The sequence below is a fragment of the Acipenser ruthenus genome, chromosome 1, assembly GCF_902713425.1.
Source record: "Acipenser ruthenus chromosome 1, fAciRut3.2 maternal haplotype, whole genome shotgun sequence".
Taxonomy (NCBI): Eukaryota; Metazoa; Chordata; class Actinopteri; order Acipenseriformes; family Acipenseridae; genus Acipenser; species Acipenser ruthenus.
In genome coordinates, this window is record NC_081189.1 from 35,154,772 (window position 1) to 35,179,366 (window position 24,595).

At 37.5% G+C, this 24,595-nt stretch overlaps 1 protein-coding gene, 1 non-coding gene and 1 pseudogene across 2 annotated transcripts; 1 reads left to right on the forward strand and 2 right to left on the reverse strand.

Moving 5' to 3' along the window:
* Positions 1-3,016: 3,016 nt before the first annotated feature.
* On the reverse strand, positions 3,017-13,477 carry LOC117409644 (3-ketoacyl-CoA thiolase, mitochondrial). Its single transcript, XM_034015955.3, has 10 exons — positions 13,323-13,477; positions 11,599-11,765; positions 10,883-11,011; positions 9,220-9,336; positions 8,937-9,084; positions 6,778-6,953; positions 5,846-5,975; positions 4,291-4,361; positions 3,872-4,026; positions 3,017-3,760 (listed from the first exon to the last, which is right to left on the reverse strand). The coding sequence occupies exons 1-10, from the start codon at positions 13,336-13,338 to the stop codon at positions 3,676-3,678; spliced, it is 1,194 nt and encodes a 397-aa protein (XP_033871846.3). The 5' UTR covers positions 13,339-13,477; the 3' UTR covers positions 3,017-3,675.
* Positions 13,478-14,406: 929 nt separating this feature from the next.
* LOC117409694 (small Cajal body-specific RNA 18) lies at positions 14,407-14,493 on the forward strand. Its single transcript, XR_004545543.1, has one exon. It is a non-coding gene; the product is annotated as a small Cajal body-specific RNA 18 (non-coding RNA).
* A 2,122-nt stretch (positions 14,494-16,615) lies between these two features.
* On the reverse strand, positions 16,616-24,528 carry LOC131737135 (unconventional myosin-Vb-like; annotated as a pseudogene).
* Between the last annotated feature and the right edge of the window lie 67 nt (positions 24,529-24,595).

Here is a 24,595-nt window from a genome sequence, read left to right on the forward strand (position 1 = left end):
TTTAGGACAACTGTCAGAGGGTCTAATGGATCTTGAACTTTGCATCACCTCAAAGCAAATATAATAAGTTTTCTAATAAATTGGCAGGAGGTGTACTGTACATGTATTGTGAGTGTTTGATGATGTGAGGTGTGTAAGGTGGAGATGATTTCAAATGAACACAGCCTGGTTCCCTTCCTAGGATCCTGCTGCCCAACATTCTGATTTGAATATTAAATTGATTGGGGATGTACGGTTATGATTTTCCGAAGCCAAAACCGATACGTGCAGAAAATCCCAAACCGAATGATACCAGCAAAAGATAAAACCAAACCGGAATAAAAAAAACGTTGTACAATGGAAAAGTGTCTGCAGACTCAGCACTAAGCCAGTGGTGTTTTCAGGAGCTCATTGCACACGTTGCTGCATGTAGACAGTTCATATTAACATCCCTTAATAATATTGGTAAATATGGTAACATAAATCAAATGTATGACAACTTACCAAATTGATTGTGACTCACCTCTGCAGGGATATCAGTGACTTCTTATTAAGTCTGGGTATCTGAGTTTGTTGATGAAAGTTGCTGGTGTTAGTACTAGCAGGCATACACAAACATTAGGCCTGCATACCATTACCATAACCTTTTGTTAAAAAAATGCAACACAAGAAGCGAACAGCTGACTCTGGAAAAAAATAAAATACAAAAAATTGCCTGTTGTGTCTGTTACTCTGTGTAGACCTAATAAAAAATTAAATAATGATGCTAAAATTACTAAAAACAACCACATGCAAATGTATTGAAAGAAAATAATTTTAGTTGAGGGCCTGAACCATTGTGAAACTGGAATAAGCAGTTAACTGGGCAAAGCTACAAAACACATGTAAAAGGATATTGCGGACAAATATCTGGAGGGTGCTTTAAAGAAGATGCTTCTGTGAGCAGGTCAGTTAATTTTAATTACTGTGCACGTATTGAAATCAGTTTTGTTTGTTTGATTACTATTGGCATATTAGCTGAATTCAAATGCAAGGGCCTTATCAATAGCCATATGTATTATAGCAACAGGAGATGATTATAGCTATCTATCTATCTATCTATAGATAGATAGATAGATAGATAGATAGATAGATAGATTTCTCTTAAAAATATTTCCCAACATAAAACCAATGTCACCTTACAATAATTGATTTTGAGTTTCAGTGTTTTAAAATAAAATATCAAACAGAAGAAACAGAACGAAACTTCAATGCACCATTTGTAATTCAGTAATATGAGAGAATTGGTCAGGGGTCTGAATACTTTTGCAAGGCACTGTATATATATATATATATATATATATAAAGTAAGCCAGCAGACTTAACAAGAAAAGAACTTTGCCTATGTTTTTGGGGGCCAGAGTTCTAGCTTTAGTTTTTTGCCTACATAAATAAAGTTTAATGTCTCTTAATACATTATTTTATTCTTTCTACATTGCGTCTAATTGTAGAATACACTGGTATGAGTGATGCAATAACACTGTATTGAGCTTGTCACAGTTAAAACAATAATAACAACAACTGCAGCTATCACTACTCATTCACAGGAGAGCATTGCTTAGTGTTTATGTCCTTGGTGCTTTTAGCTTCTACTATATTTTATTTAAAGTCTTTTCAATACAGAGAATGCTTGCAGAAGTGATTGCAAGCAAGAAAATTTGAGTTCAGTTGAGTGCAAGGGCTCAAACAGAGGTTTCATCAGTACATCAAGCACTACATTCAACCTCCAACGAGGAACCACATCCTTCACTGGTGGCCTAAGCCGCTGGGTGCCTTTCAAAAATTGCCCCACCAGGAAATGAGCTCCTGAGGAGACAATCTATTTTTTACATGGCACACCGAGATGGTGGCCAAATAGACCTTTAAAGTAGATGTGGATTTCCTCTGCAAAAATTGCAGTTTAACTGCCATGGGGCATGTTGTGGGTTCAAACCCATGAGATAAACACCACACCTGAAACAGGCGTTTTGCAGGGTGTCAATTACCGTTCGATAACCCGTGATGGCTCAAATGCAGCCCTTCAGGGGCCAGACTCAGAGCCTGGTGGTTGATGCAGGACACTACAGATGTGTTGTCTGTATGAACAAGCATGTGTCTCCTCCGAACCTGCTCGAAAAAAATTCTGCAAGGACAGGTACACTGCCTGCCGCTCTAAAACATTTATGTGGCGACCCTTCTATGGTGGCCGCGTCTGTGGTGACGACCTCTCATGGTGACGACCTCTCATGGTGACGCTGCCCACTGCCAGCCGGCTGTCTCCACCAAGAGAGTGCCTTTAGACAGTGTGGAGACACTGTCAACAGTAGGTTGAGATTCAATATGGCTGACAAGACATGTGGTTGAACCAAACCTACAAGGGGCGCAAATGCAGGAGACCCAGTGGAAGGGTGTTGGATGCAGTCACCATCAGGCCCAAAAGCCTGTGGAAAGCCACTACTGGCAGTGCTCTGCCAAGCTCTACGCAGAACGGTTATTCTCTCCACTCTGTCGTCTGATAGGGTGGCCAACATGAGCCCTGAGTCCAGGCGCACCCCTACAAAGGTAATTATCTGGGTGGGCATTAACTGGCTCTTTGCATAATTCACCTTCAGGCCCAACCGATGTAGGTGGCTGGTAATGAGCTCTGTGTGTTCATGTGCCTGTGCTGGAGACTCGGCGATGTAATAAAAAAAATAAAAACAGAAATAGCAAGATTAAATGTTTTTAACTTATGATTATTTGCTTCAACCACGCAAACCATCCTTCAGACTATGTCACAAACTAACAGAGATCATACAAGTTATTGTGCAACTACATACTGTAATCAAAAATGATATTCCCTTTGCTATTCACGTAATAGTTGATCAAAATATAGGTACACAAACATGATCACAGTGAAAGGTTTTCACTGTACAAATATCTACTTAGACCAGCTTACTAAAAAATGCCTAAAACCATGCATTCATACAGCTGTGTACAGGCACTAAGGAAAAAATAAAAAAAAACATCCTCAGGGATATTTTGTCTTCAGTTTTATTAACAATTTAACTGAGAACAATTCTTCATACAGCCCCACTGAGCTGTAACATTCACTGTCACAGTTAATTCACTGTTAAGGCACAGACTGAACTAATGCACTCAATTATTCTTCAGTTGAGTAAAAGTGCTACTCGGTTTCACAGTAATGAAACATCTGCTTTGTTGGGGATTTTTAACATGTTAAATTTTGTGAATGAACAGACAACATCGACGGGGAATTATGGCAGCGTGCTTATAAACACAGCCCAACATTTAATACTCACACATAATAGAGTGTGACAGAACGATGAAATGCATGGATATTGGACTCTAAAGCAGCCATCACAATCTTTTTTTTGCAATGATAAAGGAGTTACTGACATTAAGGTATATTAGCATTATTACATTTTTGAAAACATTTCTAATTACTCATTTTAAAAAAAGACACATTCATTTTTACCTCTTTAGCTATCGTTTTTGGGTACAAACCAAGTTTAAATAGGCAAGGCTGAATGCTGCCAAACTAAACAGCTGCACAACAAAATACTGTCAAAATTGCTTGTTACATACACGATTTTCCATTTGCAGCTTTCTAAATACAAATAGTAATAGAAAAAAAAAAAAGTTGATTGTGGTGCCCAGCCCTTTTCATGTCTTTGCTCAATGGGTGTTCTCAATGATAATGGCAATGCCCTGCCCGCCACCGATACAGGCTGATCCAACAGCATATTTACCACCACGGCGCCTGGGAAGAAAAATAAATTAATAAATGGTACTTGCTTCTTGGTCACTGTATAAACATTTTCAGACTAATACATTGAGGATTACAGTGCAAGGACTATAGTTATCCGTTTACCTGAGCTCATGAACAAGGTGTGCAGTTATTCTTGAGCCAGAGGCTCCCAGAGGGTGGCCCAATGCAATGGCACCTCCGTTCACATTGGTCTTCTCCGGATCCAGTCCCAGGGCTTTCTCTACAGACAGGTACTGGGGGGCAAATGCCTCGTTTACCTGGATACGGAAGTGGGTATAAGGGTCAGGCTACAAACTTCTACAGCAAAGGATGAACAATTGCACAGCAAAGTTCAAAAAGTACAACAGTTAGTTGTACCAAATATAAAGTACTGTAGATACTGTTTAAATCTCCAAAGAGTCAAGTCTGGTATAGAAAGCTTTGAAATAAAAGTTAAGAATGTCAAAGGGAAAATCTCACTGTTTCATTAGGGAAGAAATGATTGATGCGAACCCCCAAGGAGGCTGTTCTTGTCTACTTACCTCTACCAAATCCATATCCTTAAGAGTAAGTCCAGCTTTCTTTAGAGCTCCGCTGATTGCTGGTACAGGTCCTGAGATATACATGTTAAAAAAAAAAGAACACACACCAAAATCATTAGATTAAAAAAAATAAATAAATAATGAGTGACATTCACAATAGTCTAAATGTAAAGACTAAAGTTGACCCCAGTTTGTTTAAATTATTAAGTTGTGGTGTTATTGCCATGTACAAATGATACACATTTCACTGCACTTTAATATACTGTAATACTTTAGTGTAGATTAAAGCCTTAAAAACTGAAGAGAATTATTTAAAAGATTACTCTTACAGGGTGGTCAATTTGGGAGATGATCAGATCTATGATTCTGAGTCAGCAATAGGGCCCATTTCTAAAAACATGATATTCCTGTAATGTACAGTGCAAGAATGTGACATCTTTAGCGCTTTAAATTCAAGCCAACAGATAACATTGTCTAGGTTAAGAAAAAAAACTCTTGTACTGAATTATGTTTCAAGGGTAATAAAATCAAGCCATTACAGTATATAGCCACTTATTGAAGTTTCACATACCCAAGATTATTTCAGTCTCTTAGTTTACAGTACTTGTACACGCTGCTAGATTTAATACACAATCAATATGAAGATTAAGATTGAAGCCTGGATGAATAAAAAAGATCACCTACTATCACTATCTTGGGATCAGCAATAACAAACAGTCAGCTAAAAGAAAGATTATTGGGGCCAGGGAATCAGAATTTCATAAAAGCTATATAACTAGTGAACATTTTTATCCCCTCTAAAAAATAAAAAAGGCAGATTTACTAAGATTTGTTCCAGAAAATATTAACAAACTCTATACTATTATGTGGAGATTGTGAAGATTTCTCCCATACAATAAAGTTATTTCTTGCTAATATAACTCTTCAGATTAACTTAAAAAACAATTTGGTATGTGTGAAATGCAGTGTATCATTTTCAGTTTCAATGTTTAAACACTGCACTTTATTAATGGTCTTATAAACACTACAGTGTTTGGTACGGGACATGCCTGCCTATAACTTATGTGCAAGCAGTACAAGTATCCCCTCCAGTGGCGTGCTCCATCATTGTGTCATGAAGACACGTTCTATTTGCAGTGATTGCTTTGCATTTGTAACTCTCTCAAATGCATATTGAAAACAATTCTTAAATCTGTTTAAGTTATACTGCATTCAATTATTTGCTTTGTAAAAGATGACAATTTGTAAAACAAAAATCTATTCTTGACATATTACACTTAAATGCCTTATTGTCACCATCTGCTGGTCAAATAGAATAACATAATACTGTATATTGCAGACACGTGTACTTGCAGTGCTGAAAATCCAAAACCAAATCCATTCAAATTTGAGCCAACAGAAGTTCTCACAAAACTTGATTTCAATTCAACTTAAAAACTGAGCAGTAAAGAGGAAAGAGGTCCCCCCTCCCCCCCGCCCCCTCAGCATAAAGTTGATTACATTTTCTGAAGATTTGTATCAGATCTAATAATCCAGTACCCCTTGCAACACTTACCAATTCCCATGATGCTGGGATCACACCCAGACACATGGTAAGCTACAACTCTAGCCAATGGGGTAAGCTTGTGTTGTTTCACAGCGTCTTCACTGGCAATCACAACAGCAGCAGCTCCATCAGATACCCCCTAAAAGTTACAACAGAAGTGTGGGGCAGGCAGTTGGGTATTTAGATGAGAAACCATCATGCCAAGCTGGGTGAGCAGTAAATATGTGAAATACAGTCCTGCCTCAAAAGGCCCTGCTCTTTTTGTCTGGCTTCGCCTAGAGCAACTATTGAGCATGCAGGAAGACAAACGCTAGTTATGGTAATGCCTCACTGATATTGTAGATTTTAAAAAATTGTTTAAAAACGTGAACTGGAGGGAATATTAATACATATGTACACCACACATGTATCCCCCTACAGTCATACACAAACCTCAAAAATGACATACAGTAAACTCTTTATTGTGACCAGTTCAACAAAGACTCGTTTTCTGTTAATTGGGGAGCTGGTATTTAATCCTATAGAACAGAGTACCACAGTACATTAATTTATTTAAATATTTCATGGACCGAACACATAAGGTGAGTAAGAGGAAAGACATAGCAAGAGCAACTAAGGTTATACATCTTGCACTCATAATTAATGAGCTAACAAAGTCTATAACACTGGGGACAAGATTTATCAACTAAACTGCATTTTATTTGTACAATTTCACCAATTTGTGGTGAAATAAATTATATTAATGTAATGTAATAATTATATTATTAATTGGTTTGAATAATCACTGAGAATGACCCAAGTAAGTGGAACATTTATTAAAAAGAATACACTGTACTAAAAACCTCTAATCAGTCTATTTAAACCATAGATTATATCACCCCCCTTTTGTTGCCAGCTGCCTCTGCAACTGTGTGTGTGAGGAGGGGCTTTATAAAACCTACTGAAGCGTTTGCTGCAGTGACAGTTCCACCCTTCTTGAAGACTGGCTGCAGTTTGGCCAACTGCTCAAGTGTGGTTTGGGGTCTGGGGTGCTCATCTTGGGTCATGGGCTGTTTCCCTTTCTTCGTTTTCACCTCCACAGCAGCAATCTCTGCATTGAAGTGACCAGCATCATGAGCTGTAAAAAAAATACATAATAAAAAAATAATAATAATTTGGGCTACCCCAGGGTGACAAGAGGCTGGTAGGATATTGAAATAAATATAGAATGCGTGATGATTTGTTAATTGTAATAACCAGAAATCCATACTCCTACTTAAATGTTCAGAAAGTATTGTTGTGGTCTCTGACACTGCAATTGTTTGACCTGTCGAAGGAGGAGGTGGAACTAGAAGATCAATGTTGGAATGACTGATTTCTGATTAATATTAGTCAGTGCTACAGGATTCATACAGTTTTTTCTAATGGAAATTTCAAGGACTTTAAGGGCCATCAAGGATCACTGTAACAATTCTCAATACCCCAATTTAAGGAGCTTAACAGTTTTCAATGTTGATGATGCTAATAACCGACTGCAAAAATAAGGCTTACTATTAGCCGTGCTGCATTTGAGTACCCATGGTTTCAGATAGTGTTTACTGAAGATTACCATATATCAGCTTTGAAGCGCAAAGCCCAAGGAAATAATACTCTTCATTTATTAAATGAATGTTTCCCCAACAACACAATAATAATAATAATAATAATAATAATAATAATAATAATAATAATAATAGTTAACATTGATATGTTACCAAGGGCTTAGCTAGGAAGAGATTTTTACTGAGGCAAAAATCACATTTTTGCCTAAACCCTGACCCTGCATATCTTGTTTATTTTACAAAAGTGAAAGTCATCATCTTAAAAAGCCTGGAGACTATTAATTCAAACTGCAAAGCAATTAAGTCGCTAACTCTTTTTACCCAGTGACCCACCTTGGATGATATTTGAAATTTCAGGACCCATATTTTTCAAAACAAACCTCCCAGCAAAACACACCAACCTAAAATGACCATATTCACACTGTCAAATGTGTAATTTTAAACTTATACATATGAATAAGTAGATGGGTTTATACCTTCGTTGAGAGACATGCGTTTGGTTCACTGCTACTGAAATTAATGCTGAGACTGGTGAAACTGATGCTACAGCTGCATCTGACAAGACTGGTGCTGCCACTGCTGGGACTGGTAAGACTGGTGCTGCCACTGCTGGGACTGGTAAGACTGGTGCTGCCACTGCTGGGACTGGTAAGACTGGTGCTGCCACTGCTGGGACTGGCAAGACTGGTGCTGACACTGCTGGGACTGGCAAGACTGGTGCCGACACTGCTGGGGACTTGTGCAGCTACTGCTGGGACTGGTGCTGACACTGCTGGACTGGTAAGACTGGTGCTGACACTGCTGGACTGGTAAGGCTGGTGTTGACACTGCTGGGACTGGTGCTGACACTGCTGGGATGGACACTGCTGGGACTGGTGCAGCTACTGCTGGGATTGGTGCTGATACTGCTGGACTGGTAAGACTGGTGTTGACACTGCTGGGACTGGTGCTAACACTGCTGGGACTGACACTGCTGGACTGGTAAGACTGGTGCTGACACTGCTGGGACTGGTGCAGCTACTGCTGGGACTGGTAAGATTGCTGAAACTAGTGCTAAGACTGATCTGACTGCTGAGACTGTATGATGCCATGATTAAAAGCACTGATTTAGAAGGCTTTACCTTGTTAACTGCTAATGTGCTTTGTCTTGCATCATGTATCATGCTGGGGAAATAAGACCAAATTTGGTCAAGAAAATGATGTAAGCTAGCTATATATATCTGTGCTGTACGAAGTAATTTCTTTGCTGAGAAAACTAACATCTCTGATGCCATTAGAGCTGAGCCATCTCTGTGCCATGGCAGCTCAGAAGAGAAACATCTACACTGATGCCATGGCTCAGAAAAACTACATCTACCTTGACGCCAGCTCAGACATACCATCTCTGAAGCTTTGTGTATGCATCACATGTGCTTTGCTTTGTTCCTGATTTACTTTGTTCTTGAATAAATTATTTTGATTGAAACTAACTGAAGACTGGCTTATTATTCTTAAGAATGAATTGAACTTTACACACTCACCTGTTTTCCACCTCTGCTGTGTTTTGTGTGCGTATTTGTCGCAGTCTTCCCTGCTGATCTCGTATTGAACAGCCAGGTTCTCGGCAGTTATTCCCATTGGGATTTTAACATGCAGGTCCGTAAGGCCTGCCCATAGAGTGTCTTCCATCTTTAAAGAAACACAAATACAAAAAACAGGCAATCTAAACCACACACATATCTGACAGAGGAAAATGAGCAAAAAGGTAACTAACGTAAACAACAAATTATTTCTTGGTTTGCATTGCAAATAACATTTCTGCACCTTGAGATCCACTCCGAATTTGGTTCCAAAGCGGATGTTGCGAACTGCATAGGGGGCCTGGCTCATGCTCTCTGACCCACCACAGAGCACAACCTCAGACTCCTTCAGACATATTTCCTATGCCAAAAAGAAAACAAAAATACGAGACATGAGTTTTTTTTTGTGTTTTTAAAGATAGCAGAATATTTATACACTTTCTCACCAAGTAAAAAAATACTAGTCTACAAATGTTGGCTAAGACCTGACGGGGGCGCAACAGAGGATGTTTACATGTTTTAGGATGGCAGAAATTAGATCTGCTACTGTTTAAATCAAGATTATCGCTTTACCTTTGAATTCATGTTTAAGAGTTATGGATCTCTATGGTGGTCTTCCGGCACGCGCCATAAACTGACTGCAGCTAGTTCAGAATGCCGCTGCCAGGATCCTTACCAGATGTAAAAAACGTGAACACATCACCCCCTGTCTTGCCCACCTGCACTGGCTACCTGTAAAGTTCAGGATTATTTTCAAAACTCTCCTGCTCACCTACAATGCCCTCCATCACACAGGTCCCGAGTACCTCCTCAACCTGCTGACCCGCTATGTCCCTGCCCGCAAGCTGAGGTCCTCTGACACTGGCCTGCTTGTTATCCCCAAGCAAAAGTGCACCACACTTGGAAAACGCTCTATAGCTTCATGGCTCCGACTCTCTGGAACTCTCTCCCAGCTTTGGTGTTTGATGCTCCCACCGTCACTCGCTTTAAATCAACTCAAGACTTACTTGTTCTCTCTTGCTTGCCATGCTTTTTAAGCCTAATATCTGTTATTAGCTGTTCTGTCATTCCACAATGTTTTACATCCTAGCCTTGTATTTAATGCATTATTTTTCACTGTATTTAATGTATTATGCATTTTTCACTGTATTTAATGTATTATGCACATTTTTTTTATACTGTATTTTAAGTGCTTTGTGATGGTGGTCCACTATGAAAGCCACTATATAAAATAAAGATTGATTGATTTATTTTGTTAGGCTGCCTTTAATTTGAGCGATTCTAATAAAGACCATAATTAAACAATGGGTGAGCATATAAAATGTTAAAACTTTTCATCCTGCACCAAATTGTTCTACTTTTTTTTTTTTATTAAACCCACAGTTTCTAACTCGTGAGTCATTTATTTAAAAAAGTTTTTGAACACTGCACTCCTTCAACACTGAAGTCTTGTAGGAAACATAAAAAACTGCTGGCTACTCTAACAGACTAACACAGTCTTTCTGCCAAGTTATTTAATGCTATGAGTTAAAGTTTGAAACTGTTCATAGTTGTTTTTTTTTGTTTTTTTTTAACACCAGTTAAGCACAGTTTCACAAACAAACATTACAAAATTAATCAAAGCAAAGAGAAACAAGACACTTTGATCAAGTATGTTCGTAACATGCACCCCCTGCCACAGCTGCAAATACAGTATCATGTAAAAGCAGAACATGACCAAAATCCACAGAATGCAGCTGTTAAAATGTAAGTGTGACATACAGTACATAAAGACAGACAGGTATCACCATATATATCCCAGTTTCAGAGATTCTGAGCCCCTGTGCTTTATATAAAAGCATCCATAGCTCTAGTAGCGATCCCAGGCATTAACACTTCTAAACAACAATTGATTGCAATTTAGTTACCTGCGCTCCACTGATGATGGACTGGAAGCCAGAACCACAGAGACGATTTACTGTGAGAGCTGGGACTGGAATCGGGACTCCAGCACGCAAGCCGACATGTCTGGATATGTAGGCTGCATCTGAGGAGCTCTGGAGCAGAGAAATACATCCATACGAACGGCTTTACATAAAAAAAAATCACAAGAACCAGGAACCAAACATTTAGATTCTAGGTTCTAGGTGGTTTTTGTATGTCTGGATTAGACTTCAGCATGAATTGTGGTAAATTCTCAATCTAGCCCCACCGGGGACAACAGCCAACTTTAGAATTCTACCACAAATTTCTGAGCTATCTGGCAAAATAGCATTGGGCTAAGCAAGGGACTGAGAAGCAGCGATTGTCTTTTGTGTCTAGATAAAGGGAGAATTTCTTAAGACACTGGACAGGACCCTGCCCCTACACCACACCGGGAAAGAAGGAATACTGCCTAATAATAGATAACAGATGCCCATCATGCCCCTTTCAGAAATCTTGTGAAATGTCACATGATTCAATTTGTTTGTCTAACATTAGCTTAACTTTTATTTTCAAACAGTAACTTATAAATTGGGCTCAGCCTGCAAGAGCTTGCCATTGTCAGTCTGTTTCCAAGATGTATCCAGAACGACAGGTTTAAACAAGTTATCATGTTTTTCTAATGGTTTTAAAAGCATTGTCTGAACAACAGCTGCAGTACCTGCATGACATTGCCAACAATGACACTGTTCACAATCTCAGGAGCCACATTCCCTGCAGCCAGGGCAGCCTTGGCAGCATGTTCAGCAAGGTCAGTAGCACTGTGGTCCTTCAGCAGACCTCCATAAGTGCCAAAAGGCGTTCGTTTGGCAGACACAATAAATACACCTGAAATACAAAAAAATATATACAACTGTTTGCACACCGGTAAGAAAACTGATGGTATAAATGTCATACTGCTGCAAAACACCCTGCCTGGCCTTCTTTAGTTTCAAACAAACTTTGACTTTAGTGTCTCTACATAGCGTTAGTATGTTTCACCTCAGGTCTTGCCCTTACTCTCCAGAAGCACTCCCCTCTGTAGGTCACTGTACCCGCGAATTTTATGAATTACTGTTGGAAGTCGTACAAGTCAAATCCTACTAATAGGTTTAGTGTTGAATCTTGTCCGTTTTATTTTTGTGTACTAGTTTTATGATGTAAAAATGAAAAATATATGGGAACGTGTTTTGAATATTTAGGGTACATACATTTGGTTAGCCATTTTGAGTGTGTAAAGCATCTTTCTTTACTATGTCTTCACTGTTGAAAGTTAAGTGCCTTTCCATCGGACACACACACACACAACAATTACTTGTGTTTTTTTTAGAATTATATAACACCTGCTAATCGGCTGTTGAAATTGTGAACACAGATCATATTTTACTGTAGACTCCCGGTCGTGAGTTTCATTTACACACAGCGCTTACTGATTTATTTTATAAACAAAAAAGTGGGGTTGCGCAAACTTACTTTTTTTTTTTCTTGAAACTTTTTTTTTTTTTCACACAGTGCAGTGTACCCAAATAGTCTGTTTAAATATTCACTTTCTCCAAACCTAAACATTGCTAAACAAAATACTTCAGACTGCCGTTGAACATATTTTTTTTATTTCCTGCAAACTGTAGATAAATGAGTTCTATCTGTTTTCTAGTCTTTTTTTCCAGAGCTTTCTGATCCCCGTTTCTTGCACTGTAGAGGTGCCTGTGTGCTGTGACCTTTTGACCTTTCAACAATTTTTTTAAGGGGCAGTGCTGTAGCAGGCTACTCAGAAACAACCATTTACAAATGTCTCGTTCTTATTATTGAAGACAAAATATATACTGTTTCATTCTGAACACAGTAATAAAAACAATTCCATGCTGACGTTGATTATATATTTATATATATATATATATATATATATATATATATATATATATATATATATATATGAGAGAGAGAGAGAGAGAGAGAGAGAGAGAGAGAGAGAGAATAATACTGGCTCAGTGAAGCCCTGCTATTTTTTTAATTTATTTATTTCTCGGAATACATGCATATTAGTATTTGTAATAAAAAAAAAGACAATAAACGGGTGTTAAGGTTCAAATTGCTAATTAATTTTATGAATAATAACGTAAACTAAGTCAATATTAAAGAATCTTAATCAGACAATCTGTAGGTATGTCTGAATGTGGTAAAATCATCCAACCCGACCACGTTTCAAACCAAGTTTAAACACTGCATACAATGGCTACTATGCAATGTCAAATCTTCTACTCCCTCCCTGTGCTAACAACGTTATCATTTTTAAAAAAAGTTTTAAAGCCATTATGGAAGTCAGGTCTATATAGAATTCCAGCTATCAAAACTAAACGATTTGTCATGTAAACATGGATATAAGCAACGTTTTAAAAAGTATTTTACCTCTAATAAGCGACATTGTGCTGGTCTCCTGTTGATAGTCTCTGGAGGTCACACCGCCTGTATTTGTATATATTTAGCACTGTCAAACTCTTCGACCCGACCTTTTACCTATATCTATGGGCAGGGTTGCCAACTATTTATTTTTTACAAAAACCCGCCCACTTCTTCCTCAAAACCCTCCCAAAGCCCGCCCAATCAGGAGCTTAAGTTGACTATGTGAATAGAAAAAAGTTAGTAATATATTCGAAGAATAACATTCAACACAAACATCAACTCCCACTGATTATTTGTTATGTATAAGTTAATTTGTTAAATAGGCACATACATTGTACATATATTATTTTATGGAAGTTGTAGAAAGTAATAAACTGAAAAATGTAGCATGTTTCTTATATTGCGTTTCTGATTTTTATTATATAATGTCTCTGGGTTTAATTAACAAACGAAAGTGCTGAAGTTAATTTGCATGTCTGATATACCTCATCTGAGAGATTGGTTCTTTATGCGGCGCTTTTTTCGATGAAGAAATAAAGATTAAAGCTGAAATTGGCCTCTATGATGGTGGGCATAAATTATATGTTTACCCCTATGATCCAGTTATTTTCCTTATATGACCGGGATCTCTCTGAATAGAAGATCTTAATGATTAGAAAACAACTGGTGATGGGGTTGTCTGTTTCAAACAAAAATGTGTGTTAGACTTACGTGTTTTCATCTTAAATAGTTTTAGTTTTAACGACTCGATTCTCTCTGTGCGAGGCTAGATCTGTTCAGAAAGAAATGTTAAGTTGTGATTGTGTTACTACACTTCATATTTTCAAATTATACGATTTAATAAACAGTTTAATTGGCATAATAGAAACTGAGCTAGTACCACACAGAAACTATGGAGTTGTTTGAAGCTTTTAGTTGTAATGTCATTTTTTTTTTCTTTTTGAGTTTGTTAGCCAGAATAGTACTATTTGTTGCTGGAGGTGTAATATACTATTTTAATAGTCGTATCGTTCGTCATATGATTTACATTGGGTGTATTAGACTACAAACTGCTGCATAAATATTGCGTGTAAGTTAAGAATAAGATTGGTGGTCAATGATGACTAGCCCACTGCGCAATCCGAGTTCCAAGGTGAACCTGATGATGGAACTAGTGCTGTTGCAAAAGCTGAGACCACAAGTCTTAACTGAATAGTCGACTCTCTGGTTAAGCGCACCATTAATTTGTTGTTGTTAATGTAGCGGGTTATTGTTTTTTTATGCACCCTCTTAGAACAAAAGTGCCACCCGTGAGTGTTAAAATGGGGATGTGGATATGAGTTGTTATGGACACAGGAGCATGAGATTCTTTATGAAACCTGAGGAGTAACTTCATTTTCACAGTAAACAGTGTGTACCCATGCATAAGCCCATGCACCTATTTTTGCGATATCACAGTGCAAGTAATGTGCAGATACATACAGCTATGGTCAAAAGTTTTGCATCACCTAGAATTTTAGGACTGAGACAATTAAAAAAGTCAACTGGAAGCCATAATAGTAATACATTATTTCATGTTAGATTTCAAAATGTCACGTTTTTTCAATTTCGATCAGTTTTTTCGTTAAGTATGTGAAAAACTACAAAGCAGTATATAATTCAATATGTTAACGTAACATTTAGCAGGTTTCATTCGACTTAATGAAGCAAAAATTGTTAATTTTATAGGGTGTTGCAAAACTTTTGGCCATAGCTGTAGGTCATTTACTGACCACAGGAAATTCATAAAATACTGCCCTCAGCAAAATGAACAATCAAATTAATATACATGTTAATCTGCGGAATTGCCTCAGAAATGGCACCGTGCTATTTGTAATTATAGATTATAGAATTACAATGTAATTTCTATAGATGTGAGGTATAGTCCTGTTGCTAAATTGAGGTCAATGTCCATCAGTGGTTGGGGAAGAATCTTTGCAGAGAATATTGACCTGTCTTTGACCTCTTGCGGCAAGTCAACCTATGGAACACAAGTTATGTTCCAAACAAATCACATGATTGATACTGAAAGGGCCACAGTGGCCTCCATTAAATGTTTTTGGAAGACAAGGGTGCAGCTAGAACACATAGACAGGAAGTCAGGATGTTTTTTTGTATTTTAACCCTCCTATTATGTTCAGAATTTAGGTACATCTGTTATGTTTTGGGTCATATTGACCCGATGCAATTTCAAACTAATTTAAACAGCCTTAAATTGATTAAATATTTTTATTTGCAAAGGTTTTACTCTGTTATGATCTTTTAGTCCAGGAGCTGTAAGAAAACTTTTTTGACTGCCAACCTGGAGCTCCTCATTTTGGAATGTCTTTACCAGAGATGCTGTTGCAATACTGACAGAGAAAATTAGGCTCTGCCTTGTAGATATATATTGTTTGTTTTTTTTGTTTATAAATATCTCCAGACAGGTGCAGCCATTTCCAGAAATAATAATACAAATATAATAATAATAAAATAACAAATTAAAGAAGTTTGTTTTATTCCTGCACACAAATTTACATAGATAAATGCCACGGGTCACAGTGACCCGAAACATCTTATTTGTATACATGACCTGTCCTAAAAAAAAAAATAAACATCTCAAAGGTTCTGTTTTCTGTGTATAAGTTAATGACCCCCAACTTAGGAAAAGTCAAAGTATTATACAGAAATTGAAAAGAAAAATAGCATTTAAGCTAATTGGAAACTAGAGGGGTCAAATAGACCCGAAACCTAATAGGAGGGTTAACACAGCCAAAGATTCATTTTGTGCAATTTATTTTTCACTTCAGTCCAGGTCACTGCTGTTCCTGGCCCGTGGAAAAGTCAAACAGGTTCAATTTGGAAGAGCTTTACATTCTCCTCTGCTTTGCAGCTATGCAATAATCGGGACAGCTGGTAACATAATATGGCACTAAAGTTAATTAAATTGATTTTTCACTGATTAAAGAAAGATCATAGTATATTCCTGAAATGGAACTGCTGTTATAGTAATGCTGTTTCCCCACTCTTCTGCCTCCTAGTGGCAGGATTAACAAAGTGCTGCTTATTCAAAGTTTTTCAGAAAATTCATGCTGTAATGATCTGTTAGCTGAATCCCAGCCTAAAATACAAAAACTAAAACTAGAGGTGAATAGCACAGCACTAATGGATCATTCTGGTGGTAGTAGAAGACGGGATAATATTGTGAAGGAGAATGAATTACTCCCTCAACTATTGTGCTGCTGGTTGACACAAAATACTACTGGCATGTGGTTTATCAAGAAAATAAGGACATTTTCCAATGTATTTAAAATGTTTTTAATTGTTATATCCAGAGGTTTATTTATGACTGTTTTCAGTGTAGTTTAGTGTAGTACATGTTTGTTCAAAAGGTAAAACTTTTCATCAGCATAATTTTTTATTTGAATCACTTTTCTCTCATAAGTACAATTCATATACAGATATACCCAGACATTATAATATACCCCACCCACCCCTTTTGAAGGCAATATATAAATATATATATATATATATATATATATAAATATATATATATATATATATATATATATATATATATATATATATATATATATATATATAATAATTCACACAATGTTTGTGTCGTACTCATGAAGGATGAGGGACAAAGACACTAAAGCAAGGGATAGTACCGGTGGGCACCATGTGAGCATCTCCACAGAGCTTCACCAACTCACTTTCAATCCTGACCAGAACAACTACCTCTGACATGCAGGCCTGGCCTGGCCTCAGCAGCGACTGTCAGTTGTGCCAGTTCGTTTAAACATGTTGGGGTTTTGTGATATTGAACTCCACTTTCAATATTATCATTATGTAAGATAAACAAAAATCACTAGCGTTTCAATCATCTAGAACTTCTGTTAGGTGATCACAGAACTTGAGCTAGCTAACCATACTGTTAGTATAAATCATGTCAACTAGCTGTATATATATATATATATATATATATATATATATATATATATATATATATATATATATATATATATATACTGTATGTGTATATATAATATACATACACACACACACATATATGGTTTGATTTGTATACACATTATTTTACATCTGTATAGTTTTACTGCTAAGATCACAGTACAGGCATAAATACACCAGTCATGTATCCAGATTCACTTTGTGCACAACAGTGGAGAAAGGAAAGACATTCCAATGTGTTTGTACCCATCGCTGCATCTTCCACAGTGTGGCACAAGATGATCTGTAAGGCTTGGTTTATCAACATGCGTTGAACCCACCGAACACAAGGGAGAATTGAGAACTGGAACAGAGGTGGTGTAAACATTTAAAAAAGCAAAAGAATATCTGAATAGAATTGTAAACACTGCATGAAACACAGTGATCTATCTTCCATTTCAAGAGCTGATTTATCAAAACACATCAAATATACAGTATATGATATTTACTCTTCATGAATATGTCCTAACAGAATACAAGCAACCATGTACAGGATACTGTATGCTATATGTATGTAATTACAAACAAAGCCATTGACGGATCGTCAAGATTTGCAAGTTCATTGCAAATGTAATAGATGCTTGGCTTGCCTTACTGGTACAGTATATTAATTATGTGGCAAATAAGTGTTGGTTGCTCTTACAGAACAACTGAATGAGACTATCATAAGCCACATCCAGCGTTACATAAAGGGGTGCATCTACACAGATGGAGATGTCAGATCACTAGATTAGGCACGAACCAAATAATATACTCACAACAAAGATGATTCAAAAGATCGCATTTACTATAAATGTGGCTGACCATCATCACCAAGTTACACTGAGGGTTGTACAGGCACCACATATGACATGAAATGGAAGATTAGATATGGCTAGCATAATGCTACACAGTAAACATTTCCTATGTTAATTCAGACAAGAAACATCTTGGTTGGTACAGGAATTAGAAGATTATGCTGGGGTAAAATCAAGTGGCCCAGTCCATTAAACACAGTAGCTGTTTCCATATTAAAAATAAGCCCTTTTAGAATGTCTATACGGCATCTTATAGAACATTGTACTGTATCTCACCATCAGTTGAAACAAACAAGTAACATTTATGAAGTTTACATGAACTTGTGTGACTCTACAGTGAGAAGTCATGCCTGCCTGGGGTTTATTTGTTGTGCGATTCTAGAGTACCCACTTCCTTGTATTATAGTGTCACTTTATTACGAAGGTTTACTTCAGTTGAATGGGTAGCTCTAGCACAGAATGGATGGACAGAGGGTACGATACACAGGGACAAATCAGAGGCAGGAAAACAAGGACAACCTAGCGACATTAAGAATGCAAACTTCAAAAAATAACTTCATATTTCATTAATTTATCAACAATGTGAATGTTTCCCACTCTTACTGAAAGTATAATAACCACTTGGGTGTTGGAGAGTATGTTTTACTGTGCCAATGCATTCACTTCTAAGTGGCTTGTGAGTACTATTTCTACTACAACAACTATTAATAACAATAATAATGTATTTCCTACCTAACATTATTATTATTATTATTATTATTATTATTATTATTATTATTATTATTATTATTATTATTATTAGTAGTAGTAGTAGTAGTAGTAGTAGTAGTATTTCCAAACACAGACATGTTTTTTCTACTGTACCAAGCAACATTGCTGTATATGTCACATATATTGATCATAATAAAGTGCCACTATTAAGGGACAATAAAAAAAACCCCTGCTTAATGTTACTACAGGTTCAGTTGGAAGTCTTGTGATAGGCTCGCTACCATTATATAGGAAGTCCATCAGAGCTCAAAGCTGGCCCTGACCCCTCCACTTATCCAGCTGTTTTCATCAGGTTGCAGACTGGCCTGTCACCGCCATGTCTTGTTCAGTGCAGAGGAATCAAACCCTGGTTAGGAAGTCCAGGTTCAGGCTGGCTGGTATGTGCAAGGTCTCCAGGCTGAGAGCTGATGGGGTGTAAGGGAAAAGGACAGGGAACGTGTGTTTGAAGTCAAGCAGCAGCTGCTGAGGATCATTGCGCCCTTGTAGCTGACCCTATGAAGAAAAAAAAAAATACAAATTTGTATTATTTAAAGAAAAAACTTTGACAGTTTTTGTGCAGTTGCAAAGAGAGAGAATGTTAAATCAAAACAAATAAATCATTGTAGTCCAAAACTACATATTTAAAATCATGTGTTGGCTGGAAGTTCATTAAAGCATATATAACAACACACATTCAAACAAAACAGACATTAAAAAATACACCTGTTTACTTTCCAGCTATGTTTATTTTTAGTACTAGTCTGCTTCACATTATTGATCGTTTAATATATTCAGTGCCCATGACAGGAGATGCAGCTGGTTACAGTACTCTTACTGTATATGTTACAGTAAAAGTCAAAATACTGGTAAATGTCGACATTCACCAATATCCGAAATAAACACGATAACGCCTTCTGACATTTACTGGTAAATCTCAAGAGTAACCAAGTGCCTTTGGCTAATGACCGAATGTCTTGCTTTCACGCATTGTAAGGCTTCAGGACTCGTTTTGTGTCATAACCAAAGCGTGATTTTCTGTTGAAAAAACTAGTGTCCTTATTATTTAATTTGCATTTAACATAATGTTATTTTTCATCAAACTACTGTGTATTTGGAGTACAATGTCCTTCATGCCATTGTGAATTGTTTTATACGCAAATTTACCAGAATGTTGGTTGTTCTAATAAGTGGATCACAATGTTGTTCAGTACCATGTAGAACTAGTTTAAAATGCTCAGTTGTGCATTACTGTAAGTTCATTCATGATTATTTTCTTAATGGAAAATGTGTATGCAGAAATACATACATTGTTAGCCATTAATGTTTTTTCATAACGGACAATGTGTATGCAGAAATAAATATATTCTTTGACATTAATGATTATGTTAATTGACCACTTATATGCAGAAATAAATACATTCTTCAATGATATACCTGCATTTACCAATGAGCTTCTGCAAATCATAAGATTAACCGGTAAATGTCTGAAAAGCAATTTATTTCTTCATAATTTACCAGTAAAACTTAAGATTGACCAAATTCAGACTTTTACCCAAACATATACACCTCCGTTTAGAAAATCATCTTTATTGCAATCTTTTTATACTGTCTTATACAACAAGCGTTGAAATATCTTGCGTTGAATAACCTTTCTGTATTCAGCGCTGTAGAGTAAAGTACTCATTTGTAAACATTGGTAATTTGTCCATTTTCATTCATGAAATGCCCACAGTACTCCATTCACATTCATGGAATATCTTTTAACTTAATTATTTTGAAGAGCTCAGGATTTGATAGTGCTGTTCTGAAACTGAATATTTAATGTAGGACAGGCAGACAGTCAGACAAGCACACTAGAAGACACAGCGTTCTGTTTACTGTGGCAGCCAACTGGTTCAGGTTATAAAGCTGTAAACACAAAGCCTCGTACTGTCTATGGTATGTTGTTCTATAAGACAAAAAAACTCACCTGTATATTTCTAATGAAAGACACTGTTACACGTTCTTCAAACTCATTCAATGGAGTATACAGATTCAGTATCTTCACAATCTGCAATTAAAAGTAAAAAAAAAAAGTTTATTGAATGTGCACAAGGTATTATAACTCATAGGGTTTTTATAGTTTGGTGTCTCACAGTTTGACAGTTGTATTAATGTTATGCCTTTACATCTGCACTTAATCAATTAATAGGAAACTAAAGGGGATCACAGACATTTGTAACTCCTCTCAACTGTGAACAGATGTACAAAATATGGTATTGTTAATCAACTGTCATAATGCTGAAACATTGCAATTAAAAGCTAATTTAAGGGTCTCTAATGATTCATTATTTCTTACTCAGCCATTATCAATTCAGTTGCACCGTATGCGTTTTTTGCAGGAGGTGTGTTTGCACTTTACAATTGGCTGGGAAGCCTATTGTTATTATTGTTATTATTATTATTATTATTATTATTTTTTTTTTTTTTTTTTTTTTTCTTACCAAACACAGAGTTATGAAAACGCATACGTAAGTAGATGCCTATGGCTGGACAACCAGACTGGCGTCCCCGAATGAAAAGTCACATGGTTCGACCACCATATTGGATTTCGTGGAAATCTTGGGAATTTTTCAAAACTCTTGCCAAAAACAACTTAAGCTGGAACTGTGACAATGGCAGCAGATAGTGCAGCAATGGCCTATAAAAAACATATGTTCAATCGAGGTCGATTGAACAATTACTTTGCCCGCTACGCTGGATTGGCTCCAAATATTCAACAATCTTCTTGTCTTAAACCGCAACGTCAATCGAAACCTAAATTGGCACACATGTTCATGACCAGGTCCTTTCTACCGGTTTATAAAATCCACGCTTTTTCGCTAAAAAACATGTCCGCGGCGTGCAAATAACCGTTCACGACGGCGCTATTTTCATACATTCGTGCATAAATCCAAGGTGCAATACACTACAGACATGAAACTTTATATGACCATAGAGACTCGCGTAAAGTACTGGTGATATGAAAAATGACACATTACGGTCACATGGTTTGGCGGCAATATTGATAATTGTAAAAAAACTTTTGCAACCCATAACAAGAACACTTTTGCACTTATGCTCTTCAGTGTCAACACAATTGTACAGACCTTTGGAAAGTAATAACTGCTGAAGATTGAAACTGATTGCTCACACGGCGCGGCGGCCATATTGGAATTTACGTTGAAATTTTAACTCCTAGGGCGTGCCGAAAGGGTCAAAGTTATAATGGAACACGTATAGGAAGTCATATGTGCTCTATGAAAAAATGTCATCGCCCGTGACCTCTCCTTAGGTCAAACTGTGATGAATGACATCATCAACATACGCACCTGGCTATAAAACTGCCTATAACTTCTGATCGGCTGCACCAAAATGCACGAAATTTGACATGGATGTAGAAGACTATGGATATTGTACTGTGGTCAATATGGCAGCCTTTGATCACATGGTGTGGCAGCCATCTTAGATTTAATGACAATTTCGGGGAATTTTCAAAAGTATTCTCATATTTGTGCCAAAATTTACACAGTTAGCACAGTTGTGATGATAACGTTTCATCTATAATAACCAATGCACTTAAATTTCATGATAACTGCTTGGAAGCCTTTATAGTTGCTAGCAACTCTACTACTACTACTACTACTACTACTACTACTACCTACGACTACTACTACTAATAATAATAATATTTATCATGCTTCCTGTCACTGCATATCAAGATTAAAGTCTATGCAACGACAAATACTGCCTATCCATTGGTCTAGGCCCCGAACACACCATGGCTAACAATACACTAAACCACCCCACCCCTGAGGTTTTACAGAAGCACCTGCATGTTCTTTTACCCCAGTGTCCAGTCTAAATATATACAGTTGATATTACCTCATAACTCTAACCCTTTTCAATATAGCTGTACTGTATATCCACAACTACCAAAAAAAAAAAAAAGCCTAGTCCTTAATATTCAGTGATGGACAATATAGAGGTATAGAATGTGCTTGAGCTGCATCCCAGTGCTATTCAAGACATATTCTATCAAAGCATGTGAGAAGAAATATGCATTTTCTTACCCTAGAAATACTCATTGTTTTAGACCTTAATTTTAGATACACTTGTTTTCATGTACCTGGATAACACTGTAGGTCACACGAGGAGACCAGATCACTGGAGTGAACCCTACAGTACATGAAGTGATTTTGTACCCTGCTGCTACATGCATTTTCAATCATAATGCGATGTCTTGAAATATATTAAAACATGAAAAAAAATACATGTAAACAAGCAAAGAACCAAATAAATCTTCAACCCAAGAAAAGTGGAAGGTTTGCTCCCCTTTAGTAGAGCGTCAAAGTTTCAGAACTAAATATTGTCAATTGACTATGTTCTGCGCCTCTGATGCAGGAGATGAAGACATATGAATCCCTTATCCCTATGGGTTGAAGTCGGGAATTACCTGCTGTGTGGAGAGTGATGTGCACAGGGAGCAGATGGCTCTGGCATCTTCTGTGGTTTTCTTCTTCACTTGCAGCAGCTGTGCAGCCTGGATGAGGGGCTCCATGGTGCCCACCGCTCCGCTCTGCTGCAGGTTCTTCCCCCGCAGCCACTCCTCCAGCTGGCTGATGTTATACCTGCAATCCACACAGGCAACACCACCAATCAGTATTCAGCATATACCTACTGTTAGCTATTCTGTAGTCAACCTCCATGATCCCTTGGAAATGAGATCCTCAAAACCTCAATGTGAATTTTTACTTGTCCCATTACATTCCTGCTGCAGTTACAATTGCAACATAATTTGTCACAATCTAGTGTATGCTGCAGTATACTACACCAAAAAAAATACCGGAGGAGTGAATTTAGCCAAGTGCTTTTTCAGATTCAACAATTCAGCTAACATATTTATATATCAATAATTCTTCATCAGTAATCTTGCTGTACAGATTACTGACAGTCTGCTTCGGTTACAGTGGTTTAAATGGTTCCAGTGTCCAGTCTGAACATATACCACTGACATAACCTCCTATTATTATTTATTTCTTAGCAGACGCCCTTATCCAGGGCGACTTACAATTGTTACAAGATTTTTACATACAATTACCCATTTATACAGTTGGGTTTTTACTGGAGCAATCTAGGTAAAGTACCTTGCTCAAGGGTACAGCAGCAGTACGTGTCCCCCCCACCTGGGATTGAACCCACGACCCTCCGGTCAAGAGTCCAGAGCCCTAACCACTACTCCACACTGCTACCCTCCTAACTCTTTTAAACACAGCTGTACATCTAGGACTACCACAAAAGCCTGGCCCTGAATGTGCAGTGCTAGACGATATCCTCGAGGTGTCGGAGGTACCTGAGCTGCATCCCAGTGCTCCAGGAGCACACATCCTTCCTCAGCAGCAGGTTGTTGAGCGTCACTGCGCTGATCATGTAGAAGAGCTGCTTGAAGACCTGCTGGATGATCTCGGGGTCCAGGCCGGTGGTCACACATGGTGGCGTGGAAGGCGTTCAGCTGGCGAATGACGGCCTCCAGGGGAGTAGCTGTTTTCTCCATCTACCATACTGGAGGAGCGTTCCTGTAACCCATGGGCTTGACACCAGAAAGGCTTGGGATGCTTTCGTTCTCCAGCATGGCAGACACTGAAAAGATAGACCCTGTTACCACTCTGTTTGCTGTTTACCCACACACGCACTGTACAGTAT

What these genes read in the sequence shown, in the direction of transcription:
- LOC117409644 (XM_034015955.3), bottom strand. An exon ending in AATTCGGAGTGGATCTCAAG is followed by an intron (nt 9,085 to 9,219) that starts GTGCAGAAATGT and finishes GTTTCTTTAAAG; the next exon opens with ATGGAAGACACTCTATGGGC. An exon ending in ACAGCAGAGGTGGAAAACAG is followed by an intron (nt 6,954 to 8,936) that starts GTGAGTGTGTAA and finishes TTTTTTTTACAG; the next exon opens with CTCATGATGCTGGTCACTTC.